Genomic DNA, 27,027 nt, shown 5'->3' on the forward strand with positions numbered 1-27,027 from the left:
GATGAGAATAGAAGTTTTTGAAATGTGGTGCTACAGAAGAATGCTGAAGATAGATGGGTGGATCACATAATTAATGAGGAGGTATTGAATAGAATTGGGGAGAACAGGAGTTTGTGGCACAACTTGACTAGAAGAAGAGAACGGTTGGCAGGACATGTTATGAGGCATCAAGGGATCACCAATTTAGTATTAGGGCAGCGTGAAGGGTAAAAATTGTGGAGGGAGACCAAGAGATGAATACACTAAGCAGATTCAGAAGGATGTAGGCTGCAGTAGGTACTGGGAGATGAAGCAAATTGCACAGGATAGAGTAGCATGGAGAGCTGCATAAAACCAGTCTCAGGACTGAAGACCACAACTACAACATGTTAATGGTAATTCTTTCAAAAATGAAAAAAACTAATTTGAGTAGCAGATGGCAAAACACGAGGGGAAATAAAATTATTTCATCTTGCATCACAATTTCTGTACAGACATTAAATAATGCCTAGCAAGTAAATTTCAATTGTGTACTCGCCTCAGTGACACTGCAAGCATTTCTGGAGGAGAAACACACATCTGCATATTAGTGTCTTCAAGTCGTAGATAAAATTGTAAAATTGACAATTTTTCAAACATTGTTCTAGACACCCTGAAAAAATTAACATGTTTTCGTTGTCCTGTTGTAGTTTTTCATATGGCATACTGATGGCATCAAATTTAAATCGTCCTTACAACACAGGATCCACTCAACACTTTATACATTCATGCTGTTCCATTTTATAAAGTAATAGAGTGCAGTGAGGGTGCTAACATGTGTGTCATCTATCCTACTGCTGTCTTGCACAGAGCTCAACTGTAGTACTTCTGGCATGCCTGCTGTCTCTGTAGACAACATTCCCCATTTTCCTACCATCAGGTAGAAATGCTGGTCTGGTGAAAATTCTTGTTGTGGACAAGGGTCCATAATTCTATTCGCAAAACATTTTGCGGACTGTATCCCCAGATGCTGCTTAATGTCCCTACAGAATTACATCATTCTATGAAAAACAGGGCAGGAGATACGTGGTAAATACTGAGATGTATGAAAAACTGCCAAATCGTGCATGAAGTTTTAATACATTTACTCTTTTCTACTAAGTCTCTCCTACAGTCGAGTCAGCTTATGGAAATTCATGACACCAGGCAGTGCTTTGGACAGCTTTCAACTGTGAATCATAAATGAGTGTAAGTGGAAACAATAGCCATCTATAGTCGTGCATGACATTTTAATACATTTATCCTTTTGTACTATGTCTCTCCTACAGTCGAGTCAGTTTAAGGAAATCCATGTCACCAGGCAGTGCTTTTGGACAGCTTTCAACTGTGAACCATAAATGAGAGTAAGTGGAAACAATAGCCATCTATAAAGCTATGAATAGGTGTTGCCATAGAGATGTTTATAAAATCGTGTTGAGACAGATGCGTCCAGTGTACAGAAACACTCCGGGATCATCTCACACCAAGTCTACTGCAAGAGTACTGTACATATAAAGTTTAGTATCCAAAACAAAATTGACAAAATGAGTAACTGGGCAGTGTCAGTTTTCTCAGCTAGTATCCCATAAATAAAGCACAGAACACTCTTAAACATTCAGGATTGAGGTTCTTTTTGATGAAATGAAGGCAATAAGCAGGAATTTATTGTGGGCCCTCTGGAAAGCTCAGCTATTTCGCCCAACAGTTACTAGAAAGAGAGTAATTATTGTCCAGTGATTACTTACACAGAGGTAGGAACAGCTTGAAATAAAAATACACATCGTACATTATTTTCTTCCAATACGAGGGCAGTAAAAGGCATGCTCTGATTTTATTGTACAACAAATGCTCTTTTATGAATTTATGGCTATAATTATAGTACATAATTTTTTTTATTTCTAAAAATTGTTTGTTATGTTATGTTGGTTCTGTTGACAGATAACACAGAAGTATAGGAACTTGGTCAAACATCTCAAACACATAATAATAAATGTTACATTTATGTACACTCACATATACATGAATATACATTTATCAGAAACATATTTTAAAAAATATGTATCAATTTAGGTATTATTACATATTCACACATTCCAGTTTTTAATTCCTGCTTTCTTTATCTATCCTTGGTTAATGCTCTGTACAGTGATACTGACCACACACACATAATGTTGACTCCTTTCGAAGCACTCTCTCAATAAACAGGCTTAAGATTCGAGATTGAGGTTACAGTTACATCTTATGATTGTTGTTCCCATGAGACATTTGCTTCCTAAAGAATGGCTGAACATGTATATATAGTATTAGAGTTTTACAACTGAATTTTACTGACAATTAGAACCACGTCTATTGAGATGGTTTTTATTTCCAATACATCAAGACATCACAGATATATGTGGATCATAGTGTCAGCACTGGTGCTATTTGGCCTTTGGTCGCTGTGGGCTTGCTGACATGTTACGCGCTTTGATGCGTGCTTGAAGAGTAAGCAAGAGTCCAGCTAACACATCATGGCTGTGAAGTTTTTTGCCAAACAGCAGTCTCTTTACAGAATCGTCATATGTTAGCAGTGCCACCATATTCTGCAGCAGAAAGCCTTGACAGTACTCCAGAAGTTCACTAGCATTATAAACCTGAAAAATGTAAAAAGCCAACTTCAGTGCGAGAATGGAGATTTCATCAAAATTGACACAAAAGAGCATATAAATATATTATTTGTCTTTATAATTGCTCAACTATCAATATTTTGAACAAAATCCTCCAAAAATGTGGAATGAGTCAGGGTATGCATTAACAAAGAGAAGCAGCTGGTAGTCAAGAATTAATACGGTGTTTCTGCACTTAAACTTTAATACAGTGTTTGCACTTTTAATTAAACATTGATGTGCAATGTAAATGTAGGTGAGTGCAAACTTTGTGATTTGGCTTTTGTTTGGCAACTTGTATGTCAATTTTAAATTCTGAAATGCAGTGCTAAAAACTAGTGATAAGGATGTGAATTAGTCTTAACACCAATATTATGAGGTAGTAAAACTTAAATTCAGTTTGCATCTTTTATCTCCGTATAGCACAGAAGGCAGCTTTTGCATGGCTGACTATAATAAGTCAGTCCGAATTATTTTGAACCTGTGAAAGTGTGAGATGCTGGAAAGTTAAATATTCATATGTAATGGTACCAATAGTGTGAGAAGACGAATTAGTATCTACGTTCCTGCAGTAAATGCAGTGTTGGTGGGAAGAAAAATGAAGGAAACTTTGCTTCTCACCATATTACTAGTGTGAGAAGTTCCATATTATTCTGTAGGTGGTACAATGGGTAAGAAGTGACCAGCTTATTTAGCATATCCTCTCTTCTGATGTCTTCCATCATACCTTGTAACTATCTTACCTGAGTAGTTTCTCTACATAACTAATCCTGCTATACTGTCACCTATTTTCACTTTAATGCCTTATTGCATTCACAATTGCTGTTACAGTTTAAAATCTTCACCACCAAGAAAGAGTTGTGAAATGTAATCAGAAGTTGGTACACAAGTTTTTACACCTGAAAAATGATATATATTCAAATTTTGTGTCAGTTGCATGAGAGAGGCAATAGCAGTGCCACTATGAGGAGGCAAATCAGGTCTGCTTTAAATACAGACTGTAACAGTTCTGAGCATTACTTACCTTTGAGATTGAATGTGGTGAATTTTAGTCGAGAATGCCTTCAAGATGACAAAGACACCACTTTCAATGCCTCACTAAGTTTGAACAAGATCACATAACAGCACTGTGAGAAGGCGACGATTCCTTCTGTGATAGTGCACAAAGACTTGGCAGGAAGGTGGTCACTGTATGTGATTAGTGCCATTGGATGAGAATGTACAGTTGCAAGATGACTGGGCTTTGGAAAGCCGTATGATACTACCGAAATGGAGGACTATCGTGTTAGGCATTTGGCTCTGGTGCTTTGCACTGCCTCTGCAGCAGCAGTTTGAGCAGCAGTTTGAGCAGCAGTTGGCAGCACAGTGACGCAATGAAGTGTTACAGGTCAGTTACTTCAAGGACAGGTCTGAGCCAAAATGCATGTATTGTGTATTCCACTGGCCAAAAATCACCGCCATATGCTGCTTCAGTGGTGTCAAGTGACAGCTCATTGGGGGTCTGTGTTGGTTAGGAGGAGGCCAGCTGATGGCCTGCAACCAATCTGTCTGCATCCTAAACAGACAGGACCCGCACCTGGAGTTATGATCTGAGGTGTAATTTTGTGTAGCAGCACGAGCATTCTTGTGTTGAGAGGCCAGACAAACATGTGGTTCTTCAAGAGGGGCAGCAGCCTTTTCAGTAGTTGCAGGAGCAACAGTCTGGATGATTGACTGATCTGACCTTGTAACATTAACCAAAACAGCCCTGCTGTGCTGGTACTGTGAACGGCTGAAAGCAAGGGGAACTACAGCCGTAATTTTTCCCAAGGGCATGCAGCTTTACTATATGGTTAAATGATGATGCATCCTCTTCGGTAAAATATTCTGGAGGTAAAATAGTCCCCCATTTGGATCTCTGGGTGGGGACTACTTAGGACATCTTTAAAAGGAGAAAGAAAACAGGCATTCTATGGATCGGAGTGTGGAATGTCAGATCCCTTAATTGGGCAGGTAGGTTAGAAAATTTAAAAAGGGAAATGGATAGTTTATAGTTAGATATAGTGTGAATTAGTGAAGTTCGATGCCCGGAGGAACAAGACTTCTGGTCAAGTGAATACAGGATTATAAACACAAACTCAAACAGGGGTAATACAGGAGTAGGTTTAATAATGAATAAAAAAATAGTAGTGCGGTAACCTACTACAAACTGCATAGTGAATGCATAATTGTAGCAAAGATAGACATGAAGCCCACGCCTACCGCAATAGGACAAGTTTATATGCCAACCAGCTCCACAGATAACGGAGAGATTAATGAAATGTATGATTAAAAAAAAATATATTCAAATAGTGAAGGGAAACAAAAATCTATTAGTCATGGGTGACTGGAAGTTGATTGTAAGAAAAGGAAGAGAAGGAAACATAGTAGGTGGATATGGATTGGGGGCAAGGAATGAAAGAGGAAGCCTCCTGGTAGAATTTTGCACAGAGCATAACTTAATCATAGCTAACACTTGGTTCAAGAATCATGAAAGAAGGTTGTATACATGGAAGAGGCCTGGAGATTCTGGAAGGTTTCAGATATAATATATATAATGGTAAGACAGAGATTTAGGAACCAGGTTTCAAATTGTAAGACATTTCCAGGGGCAGATGTGGACTCTGACCACAATCTATTGGTTATGAACTGTACATTAAAACTGAAGAAACTGCAAAAAGGTGGCAATTTGAGGAGATGGGACCTGGATAAACTGAAAGAACCAGAGGTTGTAGAGAGTTTCAGAGAGAGCATTAGGGAATGATTGACAAGAACAGGGGAAAGAAATACAGTAGAAGAAGAATAGGTAGCTTTGAGGGATGAAATAGTGAAGGCAGCAGAGGATCAAGTAGGTAAAAAGATGAGGGCTAGTAGAAATCTTTGGGTAACAGAAGAAATATTGAATTTAATTGATGAAAGGCAAAAATATAAAAATGCTGTAAATGAAACATGTAGAAAGGAGTACAAACATCTCAAAAATGAGATCCGACCTTGGGGAAGATTAGTTTGAATTTCATAGAAATGTTGAAACACGTGAGGCAATACTGACCTTATGACTCATCTTAGAAGACAGATTAAGGAAGGGTAAACCTACATTTCTAGCATTTGTAGCCTGCTTTTGACAATGTTGACTGGAATACTCTCTTTCAAATTCTGAAGGTGGCAGGGGTCAAATACAGGGAGCAAAAAGCTATTTACGATTTGTACAGAAGCCAGATGCCAGTTATGAGAGTTGAGGGACATGAAAGAGAAGCAGTGGTTGGGAAGGGAGTGAGACAGGGTTGTAGCCTATCCTCGATGTTTCAGAGTAGGAATTAAAATCCATGGAGAAGAAATAAAAACTTTGAGGTGCGCCGATGACATTGCAATTCTGTCAGAGACAGCAAAGGACCTGGAAGTGCAACTGAATGGAATGGACAGTGTCTTGAAATAGGGATATAAGATGAACATCACCAAAAGCAAAACGAGGATAATTGCATGTAGTCGAATTAAATCGGTTGATGCTGTGGGAATTAGATTAGGAAATGAGATGCATAAAGTAGTAAATGAGTTTTGCTATTTGGGGAGCAAAATAACTGAGGATGGTCAAAGTAGATAGGATATAAAATGTAGGCTGGTAATGGCAAGGAAAGTGTTTCTGAAGAAGAGAAATTTGTTAATGTCGAATATAGATTTAAGTGTCAGGAAGTCGTTTCTGAAAGTATTTGTATGGAGTGTAGCCATGTATGGAAGTGAAACATGGACGATAAATAGTTTAGACAAGAAGAGAATAGAACCCTTCAAAATGTGGTGCTACAGAAGAATGCTGAAGATTAGATGGGTAGATCACATAACTAATGAGGTGGTACCGAATAGAATTGGGGAGAAGAGAAATTTGTCGCAAAACTTGACTATAAGAAGGGATCAGTTGGTAGGACATGTTCTGGGGCTCAAGGGATCACCAATTGAGTATTGGAGAGCAGTGGGGAGGGTAAAAATTGTAGAGGGAGACCAAGAGATGAATACACTAAACAGATTCAGAAGGATGTAGGTTGCCGTAGGTACTGGGAGATGAAGCAGCTTGCACAGGGTAGAGTAGCACGGAAAGCGGCATCAAACCAGTCTCTGGACTGAAGACCACAACGACGACATGCAGCTCTTCATGAACAGCACTCCAGGGGATGTTTTTAACAGGATAACATCCGCCCACATAATGCTTTTGCAACCCAATGTGCTCTTCAGAGTGTAAACATCTTGCCTTGGCCTGCTCAATCACCAGATCTGCCTTCCACGGTGCACATATGGAACATAATCGGTCGACAACTCCAGTGTCGTCCACAAACAGCATTAACTGTTGAACTGACCATGCAACAGGCATGGAACTCTGTCGCACAAATTGACATCTGGCACCTGCAGAACACAATGCATGCACATTTGTATGCTTCCATTCAACATCGTGGTGGTTACATTGGTTATTAATGTACCAGCATTTCACATTGCAATTACTTATTTTGGCCTATGATCTTGCAATGTTAATCACTTAAGAACGTTACCTATACTAGTGTATTCCTGAACTTGCATTACTCTACATTAATTATTTTTTGGGGTAGCAGTTTTTTTCCGTAAGTGTATTACAGCACATATAAACGGAATGGAACCTCAATCGAAGAAAGTAGAGGCTACTTTGGAAACCTTGAGCAGTGAAATTACTACACATAATAGAGATCTGATAAACGAAAAGCCACTTTCCTCTATCAATACTAATAAGTTACTACTGTCAGTTACTGCTGACAGATTAGTATCATCAGTTACTACCGACAGATTTTAACCTTCCCTTCCTTCTGAGAACTTTCTGTTATCTTTAAATACTGTGTGTGCCAGCTGACGTCACTATTGAGGTTCGTTGTCATCACCACCATCGTCACATTATTACTACAAGACTGAATTTACTATTGTCAACAAACCAGAGAGAACTTACAGAAAATCTCACATCTGGTTGCTATAATGCCCATATTACTTTTTTATGTAACAATACCAGAGGCATTTTGGAATATTGTGGCTCTGGACTACATTGACCCACAGCCTTTTGGCCCGGGAGAGTAGTAGGCATTTCCACTGGCATGCATTGGTTTAGCTGACACACAATTAGTGACGAGAGATATTACAGGCATGACAGAGGGATGAGATGTAATTTCAGATTTGTGACAAAGCCTTACCAAATGACAGCAACCTTAATTTCAAAATTTAGGGTACTGAAGTATCTACAGGATTTTCAAACCATGTTTTGTCAGCTAGAGAAGTAAACATTTGCATTGCAACAATTTAAGATAACATATTTAGGAAGTTTCATAGATAACAATGTTTTATTTTTATTTTATTTTTTTAACTGTAGGGAACTGTTACGAAATAAGAAAAGCTTATTTGATAATCATAGTGGAAAGAATATTATCACAATTTTCAGTTTTGAAAATAAAATGTAACTGGGTAGACTAAAAAAATCTACTCGCCAAGTAATGGCAGAAGAACACACACATATAAATGTTAAGGTGAGAGCTTAGAGGTGGAAGACAGTGTAATAAGAAAGACAGAGATTACTGACGAAACATGGTGCAGGAGTTAGTAACAGCAGAAAGCTGAAGCGCATCGTATGTGGTAGAGGTAAAGGGTGGAGAAAAGTAGACAGATCAGAAAATAAAAGGTATAGAAACTAAAAGGGAGCGAAGAAAGGAATAGTTACTGAGAATAAATCAAAGAAATAAACCTAAATTAAGACTAGGTGGATGGTGAGAACCAAGGACGTGTTGAAACGCCACTTCCCACCTGCATAGTTCTGAGAAGCTAATGTGCAGGGAAGAATCCAAATGGCACGTGCAGTGAAACAGGCATTGCATTCATGATTATCATGTTGTAGAGAATGCTCTGCCACATGACAGTTGCGGCCTTGGTACCTGTTTCACCACAAAGTCTCCAGCATTGTAGTTATGAATTGCAGCAATTACCAGGCTGATGGACTCCCGCAGCTGTCACAAATGTACACCTACAAATGCTGACACAGTAACGCTATTCCAGAAATCGAGCAGTTCCTCCTGAAATCTTTGGTCCTCCCCTGAGTCTGTTCGTCTCCTCACTCCCACCACTCCAACCTCCTACGTGTTTGCCAAAACTCATAAACCCAACCACCCATAATGCCATGTTGTGGTTGGTTACTGTGCTCCCAAAGAGAGAACCTTCACTCTCAAGTACTAGCACCTCAACCTATTATCTGTAACCTGCCCTCCTCTATATAAGACACCAATTACTTCCTCCACCAACTCTCCTCAGTTCCCATTCCTTTATCATCCAGTGCCCCTTCTAGACTAACATCCCCAATGCTCATGGACTTGCCCCTATTGAACCCTGTCTTTCTCAGCACACACATGACACTAAGCCCACTAACGCCTTTCTGGTCACCTGACCAACTATATCTTCACCCACAATTATTTCTCCTTTGAAGGCACCACACCACCCACAGACAAATCCGGGGTACAGAAACAGGCATCTGCATGGTACTATCCTATGCCAACCTGTTTGTGAACATCTCCTCCATCAACCCGATCTGGTGTGGATCCCACACTTATGAGCAATACTCAAGTATATGTGGAACGAGTGTTTTGTAAGCCAACTCCTTTGTTGATGGACTACATTTTCTAAGGACTCTCCCAATGAATCTCAACCTGGTACCCGCCTTACCAACAATTAATTGTATATGATGATTACACTTCAAATCGTTCCAAACGCATACTCCCAGATATTTTACAGAAGTAACTGCTGCCAGTGTTTGTTCCGCTATCATATAATCATACAATAAAGAATCCTTCTTTCTATGTATTTGCAATACATTACATTTGTCTATGTTAAGGGTCAGTTGCCACTCCCTGCACCAAGTGCCTATCCGCTGCAGATCTTCCTGCATTTTGCTACAATTTTCTAATGCTGCAACTTCTCTGTATACTACAGCATCATCTGCGAAAAGCTAGGTCATTTATATATATTGTGAAAAGAAATGGTCCCATAACAGTCCCCTGTGGCACGCCAGGGGTTACTTTAACGTCTGTAGATGTCTCTCCATTGAGAACAACATGCTGTGTTCTGTTTGCTAAAAACTCTTCAATCCAGCCACACAGCTGATCTGATATTCCGTAGGCTCTTACTTTGTTTATCAGGCGACAGTGCGGAACTGTATCGAACGCCTTCCGGAAGTCAAGGAAAATGGCATCTACCTGGGAGCCTGTATCTAATACTTTCTGGGTCTCATGAACAAATAAAATGAGTTGGGTCTCACACAATCGCTGTTTCCGGAACCCTGAATCCTGGCCAACCTTGGTCACTGCATCTGTAGTGATAAGTGGTGCCTCTCCAAATATGCCCAGGGTCTAATTGAGGCCTTCACAGGCTGAAATTACCCTCCCAGCCTTGTTCAGAAACAAATCTCCCACACCTTGTCTCTCCAGTCACCTACCACCTCCCACATACACAGTTTCCAGCCAAAGAGGAGCACTTCTCTCTGGACTCAGTTCCACCCAGTGCTGGAATAGCTGAATGACATTCTCCGACAGGATTTCAACTACCTGTCATCATGCCCTGAAATGAGAAATATCCCCTCCTCTATCTTTCTCACCCATCCCACAGTGGTATTCCACCATCCACCAAACATATGCAATATCCTTGTCTGTCCCTTTGGGGGTGGGAGCTGGATGGGTATTGGTAACCTCACCAGATGGCAATGCACTGAAAAACCAGGCAGTAGCAGTAGTAGCTCTTCCTTTTTAACTCAATGTGCAAGTCTTAAAAAAAAGAGAGAGACACCTTTGGTGTAGTTAAATGAAATGTGGCAAGCAATTCCCATATGGGCAATGGTACTGTCCACATTCCAATTTAGAATGATGATGCTACAACAGAGTTAAACTTATGAGTATAGAAATGCTTGAGAAAAATATTGTTTGATTTACTTCTCAAATATGGTGCCATCAAAAGCATTTGTTAGTTAACAGACATTTAGTGGATCTACTTGTGTTGGCCTGTACCGATAGGTAAATAAAGAGCCATTTTATTCTTTCTTTTAGCACTGTAAAATGTAAATGGAAACACCTTAGAAACAGAGAGAACAATTAAAAACAGGCAAGATGAGGCCTGGTGATCCAGAAAAAAAGTCTTCTGAAATGCAGTTCCACTTGTCCTTAGGTTCATACTATACTTTTTTAAAAGTTAATATTCCCCATAAGCTGTGCACACTTCTTTTGATGTGAAGACAGGTTTGATCTACAACATGTAGTTATTTGCAGTCTGTGGAACTACAATGATCTAGAACCACAAAAGCAAAAATTTCAAAAAGTATCATGTAGGCATATTGGGTAAACTGCCTTGGATAACATTTAGCATATCAGCCAAATCTGTACTCAGAAACATCTATAAAAATATTTGTACTTTTGGCATCTGCTGCTTTTTATCTCCACATATAAAGTAAATAAGTGGAACGTCACAGGCTTACATTATATTCTGTACACATCAAAAGCTTGTTAAACATTAATTTATTTATGGAAATTTTTCACTTCTTGATACAGCTATGTAATGTATACAAACTGCCTGTTGCCTTCTGTCTCGGGTTCTTCGGCCGACGAACCGAGACAGAAGCCAACACGCAGTTTGTCAACAAGTGGCAATGAAAGCCTTAACAATTTTGTATGTAATGTAAATTCCACTTAATGTAAATTCTGCAGTAATTAATTGCTTGCCTTTTACAGTGTAAAGTGTGAACCATTGTAAGAACACAGAAGGTGATTGTATGGTTTAAAGGGCTCGCTAAGGGAAGATTCATATATATTTGCAGTTTGTATTCACAAATGATTAAAACTGCATGAGGGTACAATGCTAGGCTAGCTATGATCTATAGTAATTCAGTCTCTATACTGTGCAGTTTGGCACTGCATTGAACCTGAATGGAACCCCATCAGTTTGAGATACAGCATTAGAACCGTTCAATAAAACTCATTCACCTCTGAAAGGAGATTGATATCAATGTCTTTTGTACTTACAGCTACGTTTCATTCATAGTAACATGTGGTCTAGAAGATAGCAAATGTTAAGCTGCTTGCTATCACCTTTTATCGATACAAAAGTTGTATATTTACTTGACCAGGGTATAACGTGGACAAGGAAAAAAAATTCCCGGGTTTTTCCCGGATTTCCCGGTTAAAAATAAACTTTCTCCCAGTGACAGTATATTTTCCCTTATCAATCCTTTGAATGGTTATGGTTTTATATATGGGCATACAATTTCCTGGCGCTTTAGAAAACGAAACTCAGGGAAAAAGACACATTTTGGAAATATCTCTGAAGTGCAGCAACATCTACGCTGCGTATTTTCGTATTACAAATGTATACATTAAAATTCCACCAAACACCACATGTTGCTTTCCGAATCACTGAAATCGAGATTTTGATGCGCTTTTCTAAGTCGTTTGTAGCTCATGTCACGTGATCTCGTCAGCCGATGACGGCGGATATTCAGAGCATAGGACACGCGATGTAGTCAACCAACAGCAACACCACTGTTAAGTAGCATGAACACACAAACAGGGAAAGTTAATAGTTTAAATTAATATACATCATGTTACTACAAGAAAAGAAAAGCTTTCACATATAATATTGGTCTCAAGCTGCAAGAGAAGCTAAGCTTTGGCATACAATCTTTATCTTTTTTGCGCGTGTTAGACTTTAAGACATATCACACAATTGTGCCAGTAAAGTTTGTATAATGACATAAATGTCTGATCTTCAGGGTTCGAAATTCTTCTAAATGGCTCGTCATCAAAGAGTTTATTTTTTAAATGAGAGTCAAACGCTCTGTGATTTAATAAATTAATGGTACATTCTTGCACATTGTTCAACTTACATAAAAGGATATTTACTTTTCAAACCACTATTCGCAATATTTTCCGTGACCTGTTAGAAATAGGTTCATTTCAGCAGTTGCTAGAGAGCGCAGATAACAGGCGACACAGTGCTTGGGTAGCTATCATGACATAGGAAGCCCGTACATACGTGTAAAATATTAAAAGATCATACATTATGGCATAAAAGACACAAGACATCAGAGGATACTGCAAGAGCATCAGAATTTCGTAAACCATATTAAAATGTGCACATTTAAAGTGCATACCTAAAGGGCACATTCGTATGTCCAGATTCCCAATGAAGTAGACCTCGACCTGATATTAAACTTTTCGGTATGTAAATTTTCTTGGAGCACCAGTACTGTATTATATCATAAATGGTTAAAATGGCTCTGAGCACTATGGGACTTAACTGCTAAGGTTATCAGTCCCCTAGAACTTAGAACTACTTAAACCTAACTAGCCAAAGGACATCACACACATCCATGCTCGAGGCAGGATTCGAACCTGCGACCGTAGCGGTCGCGTGGTTCCAGACTGTAGTGCCCAGAACCGCTCAGCCATCCTGGCCGGCTATTATATCATTTTAGGGTTCTTTATTATGCCATAATGCCATACGTGCTAGAAGATGAAAATGTGCACTTAAAATGCAGCGAACAGTTGAAACTAGGCAGTACTATGGAATTAAACATTTCGTTTCAAATATATTGACTGTCCCTGCGGAAAAGGTTAACAAAAGTCAAATTTCTTTAGCAAACAGACAAAAATAACTTCATTGTTCCGCAAGGCGATTAATGCTTGACTGTCAGAAATGTGGAAAGAAAATAAAATCTGAAACTAGTGACATATATCAGCCTTCCGTAATTACGTGAATGTGTTTTAATTCACTTGATAGCACCCGGCTACAGATATCCATTTTGTCTTTATTTGACGTGAGAGTAAACGAAGGGGAAACAACAAAATCACTTAATGTAAAGGAGACTACCCACTATAACTCAGACTGCTCTGCACATCAACCCCGGATCCACGACATTTGCGAACCGGGTCAATATCACAAAAAAATCAAATTTTCAAGATATGTTCATCTTGTAGTGCACATCTTTCTCGAAAGTCTGAAACACAGAACATGTGTATTCATGTAAGACATATTATTTGGTCTGAAGTATGCCAAAGTGCAGTGCCACTCCTCTTCATAAAGCATTTTTCTACCACACGTCCAAACTATATTCAGGAGAGTGGAAATTGAAATGTCTTGTAGTGCCTCTCCTGCTCCCAGTCGGCCGGTTTGACAGCCTGCCTCTCTTTTTTTTAAAAAAAAATCTCGCAATTAATAGCTGATGGGATTATTTGTAATCGAGAGAGCAAGAACTCTTCAGAAAATCTGAACTCTTTATTGCCTATTAGTTAATAACTTGTTGTTTTGTGTGACATAAAATCAAATACAGGATATATAAAACCAATACTGACAAGAGATAAGCAAGAAATTACACATTTCTTCAAACCTTAGCTCCTAGCATTTTTTTCTCTCTAATTTTGCTACAGCTTTACATGGCATGCTTTCCTTTCTGTGAAAGAATCTATTACGTCATCAAAGTTCATCAAACATTTTGCTACATGAAAAACCGAAATGTCATTATCTAATACTGAAAAAGCTGTTAATACAAATAATGCCCAAGACTGGTTTGGTTTCTCAATCTGATTACCTCTATTTTGTCATTGTCTGCTAGGTAAAACAAAATAGGCCTTTCTAATATGGCAGCAGTTTTGTAACACACCAAATAAACGAGACTGTTTTGGCACAAATGGCCATTTTTATAACACAACAGAATATAGTCCATGAAGTACCAATATCAAATGCCTATTAGGCCTACTACAATCAAAAATCTGTATATTAGTAAATAGTTTCACATTTCATTCATACGCACCAGCTTCTCAAGCATGAGATTCAAATGTAGTATTACGAAATTTTTATATAAGTTTGGAATCGTCTTATTCTTCCATAATTTGTGTGATGTTCACGTTTCTTTTCCTTCCTCGTTCCAACAAACACTCTTGTCATCACCAATTCTGTAGCCCCTGTTAGAATCACAGGATTAGTTATCCCACGATTATTTCCCGGTTAGGCGTTATTACGTGTTCGAACAACACGTTTTCCGCGTTACTTCAAGAATAGAACTTACGTGGCTGTTAGCCGCAGACTGTACTACTGGTCCTTACTAGTGTAGCGATCTGGCCAAAACTTTTCTGTCAAAATTTCATTTTCTTGGATACACAGAGAAGATAACACGTAATCTTTCTCACCTGTTATTTCTGTCAGCCATTTATTTCTATTCTGATAGTCTGAATCTTTGGATTTTACTAGTAATTATAACAATGCTGATCATTCGCAAACCCAATCAACCACATAATCAGACAGCATTTGGCATTCATCCGTTCGGCTTTACTCTGCTCAGCTCGTATAGCCCCGTCCCCCTTTGTCTGCGGAAAGTTTATTTCTAGAAGCGACAAGGATTCTCCTAACAGAGACATCACGCACACTATGCATGTATTCAAAAGTCAACTTATGGTTCATTCAGAAATCAACTTAAAATATGTTCAAAAACCAACAGGGAAGCCTTTCAAAATCATATGTATAATAGATAGACAAACGTGCGCTGGACACTAGGTGCTTTTTCCTCAAGAATATGAATTTGGCGCTCCCTTTTCCTGGTAGCATCTAGCTGCTTGAACAGCCAACAGCCACATTCCTGTAGCCAGAAGCGGGATAATCTACTACTCAAACATGACTCAACTGCGCATGCGCATGAGCCCGCGTGTAACTGCTAAAACAAATCGAATGTAAACATTTGCGACTTCACGTTCATTGGAGGCAATTTGTTGTTATGAAGCCCTGTATAGTCTTCCTAAAGCCCTTGACACATTTTCATTTGGCAGACACTTGCATGAGCATTGTGTGTCGTTGTATATGGTGCATTTCCTTTGCAAATTAAGTTATTTTCGTTTTTTATCTTGTTTATGTTTTATTGTTGAAGTATTATTCCGCAATAGCGGGATACAGTAACACTCTTTGTTAGAGTATCGGTTCTTACCAGTCAAAATTACAAAGTTTAACTGAAAACTGAAAAATTCCTGGAATTCTTAAAATATCCCGGGTTTTTCCCAGTTTTCTCCCGGATGAAATAATTCCCGGGTTTTCCTGTATCTCCCAGTTGTCCCGGGACGTATACACCCTGTTGACAAATAGTGTCTTTTCGCAATGATTGTTATGAATTATGTACAGCTAAGATGGCACTCTACCAGATGTAAAAAAAAAAGTCAGTTTTTAAACCAAATACTTTCTTTAACATTGAATGGAAAACATTATGGAACTAAAAAGTAATGTGAAATAATAAGTTATCTTTTCTGTTTTGAGAAATACTAAATATTTTGCCTCCTGAAGGTAGGTACATATTTCTACATCATTTGCTTTTTTAGGTGATTTTCCAGTTTGGATGACTTCCCCAAGGCATTTAAATTTCTGAGCTTTATTGATTTTTTTAACAAATTATATTTTTAGCAACTAGGGTCTATTCAAAATGTTGGCCATATGTTTCGCCAGCTAACTCAGCAGTAAGACACTGCAGCAAATACTAGGATGCTTCTTTCGAAAAGGAAACAGCTAACTTCTCTTCCTATCCTTCCCAATCTGAGCTTGGTTTCATCGTTAATGAGCTCACTGTTGACAGAACATCTATACAACTAAACAGCTATCCCAGTTCATGGTTCGTGGTTCTTGGTTTGCCTATCTAATGGCTTCTAAGGGCAACAAAAATTTCACATAATTATTGTCTGAGTTTAAAAATTTAAAAACCTGACAAAATTATGCATTAAGATGTACAATCTTATGTTAAAGGTTTAACACAATAAAACAGTAATTACAATTAGCAACTGTGTATACTTATTGAGACAGCTAACTCACTGCATGCAAGAATGCAGACTAAATTTTCCGTTATTTGAGAATACGAGTACTTAGCGAATTGCAACAAACTTTACACATAATATACACCCCCCCCCCCCCCTCTCTCTCTCTCTCTCTCTCTCTCTCTCTCTCTCTCTCTCTCTCTCTCTCTCTCTCTCTCTCTCTCTCTCTCTCACACACACACACACACACACACACACACACACACACACACACACAGGAAATGATGAATGGAGAATGTTAATCTCTTACTACATTACCACTGTTAAAGTGAAACTGCAGCTGCAGCTTTAAGCAAGACAATTAAATTTACTACTTCTTTAATACGAACCCTGTTTGCAACACATTCTGCCGACAGAATCCACATACACCGCTGAAATAATCCCCACCCCCTTCCAAATAAAATCTTACACAAGCTCGTTGTCCATCAGAAATCACTCTCCTTTTTATCTGTTCTCAACTTACCAAAACAGAAAAGATCACATGGGACAAGGTCTGAGTGCCAAGAAGTTGAAAGCCTACTGCAGCTAAATACATATTTTCCAATGTGCTGAGACAATGGCAAAAAACCACCTAACAGGTATTTTCCTAGATGATGGAGTAAAGCATTTCTGAGACTGAAGATGTGAACTGATCCACATATCACTTCTCAGACTTTCAATTAAATAAACCCATATCTGAAAGAAAATGGCCACCACTGTCAGCAGAACAGAACATGATTTTCACACTACAGCAGGTGCCCTCATTATGAAATGTCTGTGACTTGTTTTTGTCTGTCACAACACAAAAGTAACCACCCCAGCTACTAAAAAGTTCTTTATTTTACTCGTAACCAGTTTCAGCTGTTAATGTGCATACTAACATCTGGGTGCAGCTTTGAAATTGCAGAGTGCCTTTGAAGAAAGCTGCAAATAACAACGCAGTATATATCTAGGAAGCTGGTGTTTCTTAATGTGCACTGCCCGATGAATGTCTTTTTCCCTGGATTTTTGCACTTGGCAATAAATTTCTATTTCTTCATATATATCAATGAAGCACCACTTCTTTACTGTATGAAGAATTACAAGGTAGTTTTAGATACTGGGCACCATGTGACTACCTTGTACGAGATCAATGCTGAAGGTGAATTTCGTTCCTGTGTTTTTCCTTTTTAATATTGTGTAGTCCTTGCAACATGTTTCAAAATTCCTTCCCATCTGTCCAATGTAGCTAGCATTACAGTCAGAGCAGTAGATTTTGTATGCGCCACTGTTTTGTTTATAAGACATGTGTTAAAAGTGTTAGCAGTGAAGGTTGTGAATAATATGCGAAATGTACACTATGTTTGACCAAAAATTAACATTGACCTGGACACAGCATCCCCTACAAGTATTTTACAATTTCATTAAATTTAACAACTATCTTTAATTTTTTGTGGTAAAACACACAATTTAAAATTTCAAACATGTAAAAATATATTTCCTTTTAATGCTAAAACATGCCAGTTTGTAATGTATCAAATTGTATGGTTTTTATGAGTCTGACCCAGCCATTTTTTTATGATATTATTGGGTGTATTACTTTTAAATCTACCCCAACATTTATTCCCATGATCATTTTACTTTGCTTTACTACAGCACAATGCATGTTTTTTTTTTCGTATTTCTGTACTTATACTCCATGTTGTTGTTGTGGTCTTCAGTCCTGAGACTGGTTTGATGCAGCTCTCCATGCTACTCTATCCAGTGCAAGCTTCTTCATCTCCCAGAACCCACTGCAACCCACATCCTTCTGAATCTGCTTAGTGTAGTCATCTCTTGGTCTCCCTCTACGATTTTTACCCTCTACGCTGCCCTCCAATACTAAATTGGTGATCCCTTAATGCCTCAGAACATGCCCTACCAACCGATCCCGTCTTCTGGTCAAGTTGTGCCACAAACTTCTCTTCTCCCCAATCCTATTCAATACTTCCTCATTAGTTATGTGATCTACCCATCTAATCTTCAGCATTCTTCTGTAGCACCACATTTCGAAAGCTTCTATTCTCTTCTTGTTATACTCCACATGTGTACATAAAGATTTTTCTTGTCAAAACTCATATAATCCTCTTCATTTTATTATTATGTACAACATTTGGTTGCATTTGCAATGTCACAGTCAAGATTCCACTACAAAATGGCTTCTACACAAAAGCCAAAATTAGTTGTGGAGTAAAATAATAAAAAGGATAACTCTTTAACAACTCAACTGGTGATTCATCAATTCAGTACACAATTGCAGAGCAGGAGCACTCTCCAAACAGAGAGAAACTAATAATATGGGAAGAGTCCTTTACACTTAACAATGCTGTTCATAAACTGTAGCTTTTTTTAAAGCAAGTAAGCAAACTGCTCCACTGCAACAGAAAGAAAGTTGCACATTTTTATGTGGTCTTCTAGTACGATAAGAATGGTAGCTGATGTAGACGGCCCTGAAGAGTCGTCGTGTGTTACAACAGAATGACCACTGACACTCTTTCACTAATTTTTAGTGTGTAATCTGTTCATTAACAGGTGATGATAGTAGCTGGCCTGAGTGGGGGAAACCTCTACACTCTCAGAGTCATCAGATCATCTGAATATGGTTGAATGTTGCAGATAATCTTCTCAAAGCTCGATGGAAAATGTCTTGAAGCACTAACTATCTGTTATTTCGCAACAAATATTATACTGCAACTCTCTCATTTTCACCTTTGTTTCAAAAAACATATAATGAGGTCGATGGACCATGCTTATGGCAAAATACCAAATTTCTCATTTTCACCTTTGTTTCAAAAAACATATAATGAGGTCAATGGACCATGCTTATGGCAAAATACTATGTTTCTTCAATTCTTGGTTACACATATAGATGTACAAACGGACTATGTCTACGAAGAACAGATTGCTCATACATGCTTCTATTTGCAGAAAAGTTTGCCTTGGCAGTACTTAATTAATAATAAGCAATAAATAGAAACAATAAGAGAAGTAATGACCCAAGAGATCATCTCTATGTTGTGACAATTACAACGTTTTACACCATGTATTGATTGGGTACTTCAATACTGAATATGGTCACATGCTGTGGACCGAGTTCATCATTAAAAGTTTGCACAATAAACTATCGGTATATAAAACTCACTAATTATTGGAAAGCACAGAGGATGGAGTATTCACAGTGCACTTTAATTTTGTCAAATTTATTGCAGAATGTTATAATTCAAATATGATATATGTAAACTGCATTGTAAATCAAAATTCCAAAACACACTTGATTTTCACAAATATTGATACTAGAATCCTATCTGGATATTTACAATACTAAAATAATATATAAAATATAGGAAATCACTTTCATAGAAAAGTAGACATTAAAGCTGACCTTCTATTCAAAGGTTTCAAAAGAACTCGCAAGTTCATATTCCTTGTATTTTTAAAAACAAGAACGATGAATTAGACTTTTATAGCTTTTTGATCACTATGTAACTGTAGAATTATTATGTGAAAATCACCAACATCTATTTAGTATTTAGCATAAATTTAGTCTTTCAGTGGTCACCTGTGTAAGGGGGTTAAAATATAAACACTCTGAACTAAGTTTTGCTTCAACAAGTCAGAAAGAGAGAAGTAGTTCGTATGTTACAGAATGTAGAGATATTTTTGTAGGGCTCACTTATGTTCAAAGTATTGTGGAATATTGGCAATTATTATGAAATGTTCATCACCTCAAATAATATGTGTGGAGTCTGCTGACAGAATAAGCCAGGAGTCTTTAAAATTGATGACAGATCTCTTATTTCTGGCAAACATCTACAACATACCCTGAGCTCCACAACATGGAGAAGACAAATGTGCAGTTTTGAAGCCAATGAGAACACTGAGAGCAGGCTTGGTTTTTCCTGCAAAGCATGGAGTTGGTAGTGCTGGACTCATGTCAGCAGTGAAGGCACATACTAATTCCAGTTTAGGTCTCGAGAAAGTTACATCTACACTTTAAAGTAAGAGGCAGAGGATACATCCCATTGTACCAGCTATACTATCTGGAATTAGAGGCCTAGTCTGTGTAATTAATAATTACCACAATTGAGTTTTTATTGCCAAAATAGGATTTTTTTAAAAAAGCTGAAAAGACTTCCTTCAACAGTTTGGATGTACGCAAATATTCGACTGAGGATTTACTTACAGACTGTAACATACAGATAGGTATTTGTTAGCAGCCTCTCTCACACAAGAATGAAATATTGGCTTCAGATTTTCAGTATGATGAGTTTGGAAGTGTCTGAATCAGTTATGGAATTGTTTGATTAAAAATCTTAAAAGGTGACCATGAGAGCTGAACCTCTGAACATTAAATGGCTTCATTTGATTAATGAAAATATTTATTCTGTCAAGTGTGAAGTTAGACAAATTGTAATAATATAGTTGTAGAACCACCAGAACTAATGCAACAGAATTCAACAGGTTGACAATTAAAGAATGTCATAGATGTCAGCTTCTGTTGAATGCAGAAAGTATAAATAATAGAGCAGTACGCGGAAATGCCAGATAATATGCAAAATGTGCTTCAGTGCAGAGGTGTAATTAAGTGTTACTCAAACATGATGTCACAAAATACTTATTTATAGTGTGTATGCTATTTTACAGGCAGAAGGTGTGAGGTACCCAATAAAAGCAGGAACAATTTATGATATGTATACAACTAACTTTTAATTTAAAAAAAAAAGGGAAAAGGAAGGGGGGGGAGGGTGGTGGTGCAGTAATGATCGTGTTGTCATAGGTCATACTTGAATAAATTAGCAGTTTGTTATGTAAGGCCATCAGCCAGTACATCTTAAGCTAACTGGTTCAGTGGCTATAAACTGAAACCATTAAAGTTGTTGGGTGAAGTAAATGCATCACAATGTCTCCTCAAGAAATGCTGTTAATATTTAAATTTTAGTAGTAAGGTGTCTCCAATATTTGTGTTCTTTCTAACACTTTCTTATTCTTAATGAGTACTTGTCTTGAAGGAAGCCTCCAAAGAATATGTTATGGTAACAAAAGAAAGAGGTGAATTTCTTGGAAAAAATATGTAGTCTTCATTCATAATGCCCAAAATGACAGAGTATCTTTAATGATGAACAGAACAGGGAATCAGTGATCATAAAGCAGTTACTGCATCGATGATTTCAGCCATAAACAGAATATTAAAAAAGGTACGAAGATTTTTCTGTTCAGCAAAAGTGGCAAAAAGCACATTTCAGAGTACTTGATGGCTCAACACAAAAGTTTTGTCTCAAGTACAGATAGTGTTGAGGATCAGTGGACAAAGTTCAAAACCATCGTACAACATGCATTAGATGTGTATGTGGCAAGCAAGATCATAAGAGATGGAGAAGAGTCACTGTGGTGCAACAAACGAGTTAGAAAACTGTTGTGGAAGCAAAGGGAACTTCACAGCAAACATAAACATAGCCAAAGCCTTGCAGACAAACAAAAATTACATGAAGCGATATGTAGTGTGAGGAGGGCTATGCAAGAGGCGTTCAATGAATTCGAAAGTAAAGTTCTATGTACTGACTTGGCAGAAAATCCTAAGAAATTTTGGTCTTATGTCAAAGCGGTAAGTGGATCAAAACAAAATGTCCAGACACACTGTGACCAAAATGGTACTGAAACAGAAGATGACAGACTAAAGGCTGAAACACTAAATGTCTTTTTCCAAAGCTGTTTCACAGAGGAAGACTGCACTGTAGTTCCTTCTCTAGATTATCGCACACATTATAAAATGATAGATATCGAAATAGAGGACAGAGGGATTAGAAAAAAAAAAAAATAGGATTACTCAAGAGGAAAGGCCACTGGACCTGATGGGATACCAGTTCGATTTTACACAGAGTACGTGAAGTAACATGTCCCCCTTCTTGTAGCGGTGTACCGTAGGTCTCTAGAAAAGGGCACAGGTCATCCCTGTTTTCAAGATGGGACGTCGAACAGATGTGAAGAACTATAGACCTATATCTCTAACGTCGATCAGTTGCAGAATTTTGGAACACGTATTATATTCGAGTATAATGACTTTTTTGGAGACTAGAAATGTACTCTGTAGGAATCGGCATGGGTTTCGAAAAAGACAATTGTGTGAAACCCAGCTCACACAATTCGTCCACGAATCTCAGAGGGCCATAGACACGGGTTCCCAGGTAGATGCCATGTTCCTTGACTTCCGCAAGGCATTTGATACAGTTCCCCACATTCGTTTAATGAACAAAGTAAGAGCATATGGACTATCAGACCAATTGTGTGATTGGATTGAAGAGTTCCTAGATAACAGAACATAGCATGTCATTCTCAATGAAGAGAAGTCTTCCTAAGTAAGAGTGATTTCAGATGTGCTGCAGAGGAATGTCGTAGGGCCATTGCTATTCACAATATACATAAATGACCTTGTGGATAACATTGGAAGTTCACTGAGGCTTTTTTTGGATGATGCTGTGGTGTATCAAGAGGTTGTAACAATGGAAAATTGGGAAAATTGTACTGAAATGCAGGAGGATCTGCAACGAATTGACGCATGGAGGGAATGGCAATTGCTCAATGTAGACAAGTCTAATGTGATGCAAATACATAGAAAGATCCTTTATCATTTAGCTACAATATAGCTGGTCAGCAACTGGAAGCAGTTAATTCCATAAATTATTTGGGAGTAGGCATTAGGAGTGATTTAAAATGGAATGATCATATAAAGTTGATCGTCGGTAAAGCAGATGCCAGACAGATTCATTGGAAGAATCCTAAGGAAATGCAGTCCGAAAACAAAGGAAGTAGGTTACAGTACACTTGTTTTCCCACTGCTTGAATATTGCTCACCAGTGTGGGATCCGTACCAGATAGGGTTGATAGAAGAGATAGAGAAGATCCAATGGAGAGCAGTGTGCTTCATTACATAATCATTTAGTAATCGCGAAAGTGTTACGAAGATGACAGATAAACTCCAGTGGAAGACTCTGCAGGAGAGATGCTCAGTACCTCGGTACGGGCTTTTGTTGAAGTTTCAAGAACATATCTTCACCGAGGAGTCAAGCAGTATATTGCTCCCTCCTACGTATATCTCGCGAAGAGACCACAAGGATAAAATCAGAGAGATTGGAGCTCACACAGAGGCATACCGACAATCTTTCTTTCCACAAACAATACGAGACTGGAACAGAAGCGAGAACCGATAGAGGTACTCAAAGTACCCTCCGCCACACACCAGCAGGTGGCTTGTAAGGAGTATGGATGTAGATGTAGATGAATATGAGCTGTTACAGTAAATGCTTTTTCTGGAGAAACTTCAAGAAAAATTCTCTGCCTTCAATTGTAATTGATACTAATAATTCTTGAAAATGTTAATTTCCTTTTAATCTAACACAGTAGCACCTTTTAAGCTACCAATTGCCTAACAACAACATACAAGTGGCAAGAGAGAGGATTAGAGGGACATAAATAATAAAATGAAAGCATTGTTAACATGTTGACCACCGAAAGGCCCCTGGTGGCCACAGCAAAGCCTTATGCCTGACACCGTGTGCTCACTGGCACTCACAGCAGAAACTCACACCTGACAATGTGAGGCAGTGGAACATCCATCACTATGCATGCAGCAGTCAATGTGCTGAATCAGGAAAGCTAGAAGCAGCAGAGGCACGAATCAAGAAGCGAGCAAATGTTTTGAACTATTATACAGGTATTAAAACACAAACAGTATACCTTGGCATGTATATACATAGACACAATGTTGTCTAGGTCCACCATTCCAGAGCACTGTGCTTCACAAAATCTCAGCAAGCCATCAAGTTGGAAGAAGTTTGCAGCAGCCATAAGCTCAAGCACATCTGCTGGCTCTACTCGTAAACCTTCACAGCCTCCATGATACAAATACTGCATCACTAACTGCAGAACACAAAGACAAAAAGAATATATATTGATAGGAATGACTGTCCAGTTTTAATTGATTTTGCAGATTTTTAAGCCATATTTTTATGCAAACAAAATTACCATATGCCTTTATTAGAACTATATTATTTCTGATTAGTGTGACTGCTACTGTACCTGGAATATGTGATATCGTATGTCATTTATGTGCACAACTGGGGGATTTCCATCACAGAGTTTAGAACTAAGCATGGCTCTGAATCTTGGTGACCATGTGACAAGTACTATTTTATGTCCATAAAACACACGTCCTTCCACTCTGAACTGCACGTCACTTAATTCTGGATTATTTACAAACTTGGGGTCTATTCTTGTACCGCCAGAGAAAGAAGTGTCTCTAATGGCTTTAATTGCTTCCCAGCCATAGCATGTTGAAAATATATCAGCCAACAATAATATTGTGCCTTCATTCTGTAAAAAATACAAGAATAGTTAGCAATTAGAAAATTTCGGAAGTTGAAGTACCATCAATGTTCAAAAACTTAAAAATATTGAGGAAATATTGTATTTTAGGCTTCAGCTTACCTTTACACAAAATAGCATATCAGAATACAACTGAAAGTTGCATATTGTTTCACATATAGAATTCAGAGGATTGTGGTACTTATAATGTAAGATTCTGAGTGTAGTGTGGATAACAAAAGAACATCCACTGACAATGTACAATTAATTTGAAACTTTGTCAGTATTTAGTCAACTGTACAATTGTCTAAATATTAATTAATCTAATTCTGATCATATAATTTGAACACCCACAGCTTTTGAATGAAGAGTTATCACACAATATTTTATTTCAGCTCTATTGGAGGATAGTTAATTCTGTGACAGGGAAAATTCAGTAGAGATAATTGTTCAAATTATAAAGGATGGCCAGTACTAAACCTCAGAAGGTACAACTCACAGTAAAGCTGGTAGAAACACCTAAAGTAGAAAACAGTACTGCTACCTTCTTTGCTTCCTTCCCTCTTTACAGCATATGGGTGTGAGTGACCTGCCGCCCCCTCTCGCATGAGAAAGGATACTAGAAGTAATATTTTCTAGTTTAAGTGTTTCTTTTGTTTGTATTCAAGACACAACTCCTGAATGTAAACACTGCCCAGCTTTTCTGTCTTTGTAATTTTATTGAAGGGTAGCTCTATCAAAGGTTTCAGTTTTCATTAGATAAGTGACATTATTCGACATAAAAGTTTTCTGGGTATGGTACCGCATCATAATGTATAAAACTGCTGCTTCTGCAGAAGAACCAACATTTCGGTCATTGTTGCAGCAGCCTTCTTCTGGGTCTATTGGCGCGTTCTAGCTATGCAGTGTCCTTAATATTTTGTTGCTACTGTTCACCGCACATGCCATTACGTCGTCATTTTAAAAAGGTAGTTAGTTTCATTGGTCACTTAAGGAAGAAGAGGAGGGAACTTTATTTTAATAGGTTATTGCGACAGATGGAGAATGTAGCCTCTGTTGTCTCTTGGCTGTTGTGTTTATGTGCCATGACTGGTGGTCACCATTGAATAAGAAGTTGGCTGCTGTTTACCTACTGCTGGACGTAGGTCATGCTGCGGCAGTTATTTGCCAGCAGTACTCGTGCTTCATGTTGACAGTGTGGTCTGTTGGGCTCTGATTGCTGGCAGCCAAGATGGGGTAAGCCTGAGTCCATCCTCCTTATTCATGTTATTAGGGTGTTTAAGTATTTTGATGGCCTCTCTGATTTTGCGTTTCGTCATAACCGGCTGCTTGGCCAACAAACAGGCTTCGCTGAATTTTATTTCTTTTCTGCAGTCTTGCTGATGTTCTGCCACTGCAGATTTGTTGTGTTGCCCTAGACGAATATAGCGCTCATGTTCCCGAATGTGCGTTGCTATTGGCCTACCAGTCTCGCTGATGTATGCCTCTCCACATTCGCATTCCACCTTGTAAACGCCTGCAATGTGTAATGCATACACTTTGTCATTAGTGGAGCCTAGCACGTCCTAGATCCTATGACCACTATAGAAGACAGGCTGCATCCCAACGTGGTGAAGGTATTTGCCTATTCGGCCAGTAACATTTTTCACATAAAATAAGTGCATTGTTGGCTGTGGTTTGTCTATTTCTTGCTTATCTTTCTTACTTGTGTTTGTTGACAAGACAGTAGTTTTATACATTGTGCTTTAGTTTGGTTTATATGAAACAAGACAAGACAATTTTGATGTAATGGCAGCCTCCACATACCATTTATTATACAATGTTTTATTTCTTGGCATAAAAGTTGCTCTCGTGTTTATAAGTTTCAGTTGCTACACTGAATAATTAGTGGCACTTCTCAACATTAAACAAGAAGTGCATGTCATTGCCTTGGATGACATAATCATCTCTTCTGAAATAGTTTTAGATGTGACAAGAGTTCTTCATAGGCCATTGCCTGCACTGTCTTTCTGTTTCTGAAGCATTTGTTTACAAATTATCATCTGGACGTATACTTTTGTACAGGTATACAGAATGCAATAACTTTCAACACTGCATACAAATCTTTCTTCTGTTTTGCCAGTCTTAGTTTAATAACACTC

General features: G+C 38.2%; 1 protein-coding gene across 4 annotated transcripts in view; it reads right to left on the reverse strand.

Annotated features, from left to right (window-relative positions):
• Nucleotides 1-2,342: 2,342 nt before the first annotated feature.
• The window catches only part of LOC126354385 (ankyrin repeat and BTB/POZ domain-containing protein 2), a 592,792-nt gene continuing 568,107 nt past the window's right edge, over nt 2,343-27,027 (reverse strand). For all 4 annotated transcript variants that reach the window (XM_050003989.1, XM_050003988.1, XM_050003986.1 and 1 more), the window contains 3 exons: nt 24,602-24,895; nt 24,260-24,442; nt 2,343-2,630 (listed from right to left, as the gene is read on the reverse strand). In XM_050003989.1, the coding sequence (XP_049859946.1) occupies nt 2,418-2,630; nt 24,260-24,442; nt 24,602-24,895 (690 nt within the window). In that variant the 3' untranslated portion in view covers nt 2,343-2,417. The remainder of the gene's footprint in view (nt 2,631-24,259; nt 24,443-24,601; nt 24,896-27,027) is intronic.

The sequence above is a fragment of the Schistocerca gregaria genome, chromosome 3, assembly GCF_023897955.1.
Source record: "Schistocerca gregaria isolate iqSchGreg1 chromosome 3, iqSchGreg1.2, whole genome shotgun sequence".
Classification (NCBI taxonomy): Eukaryota; Metazoa; Arthropoda; class Insecta; order Orthoptera; family Acrididae; genus Schistocerca; species Schistocerca gregaria.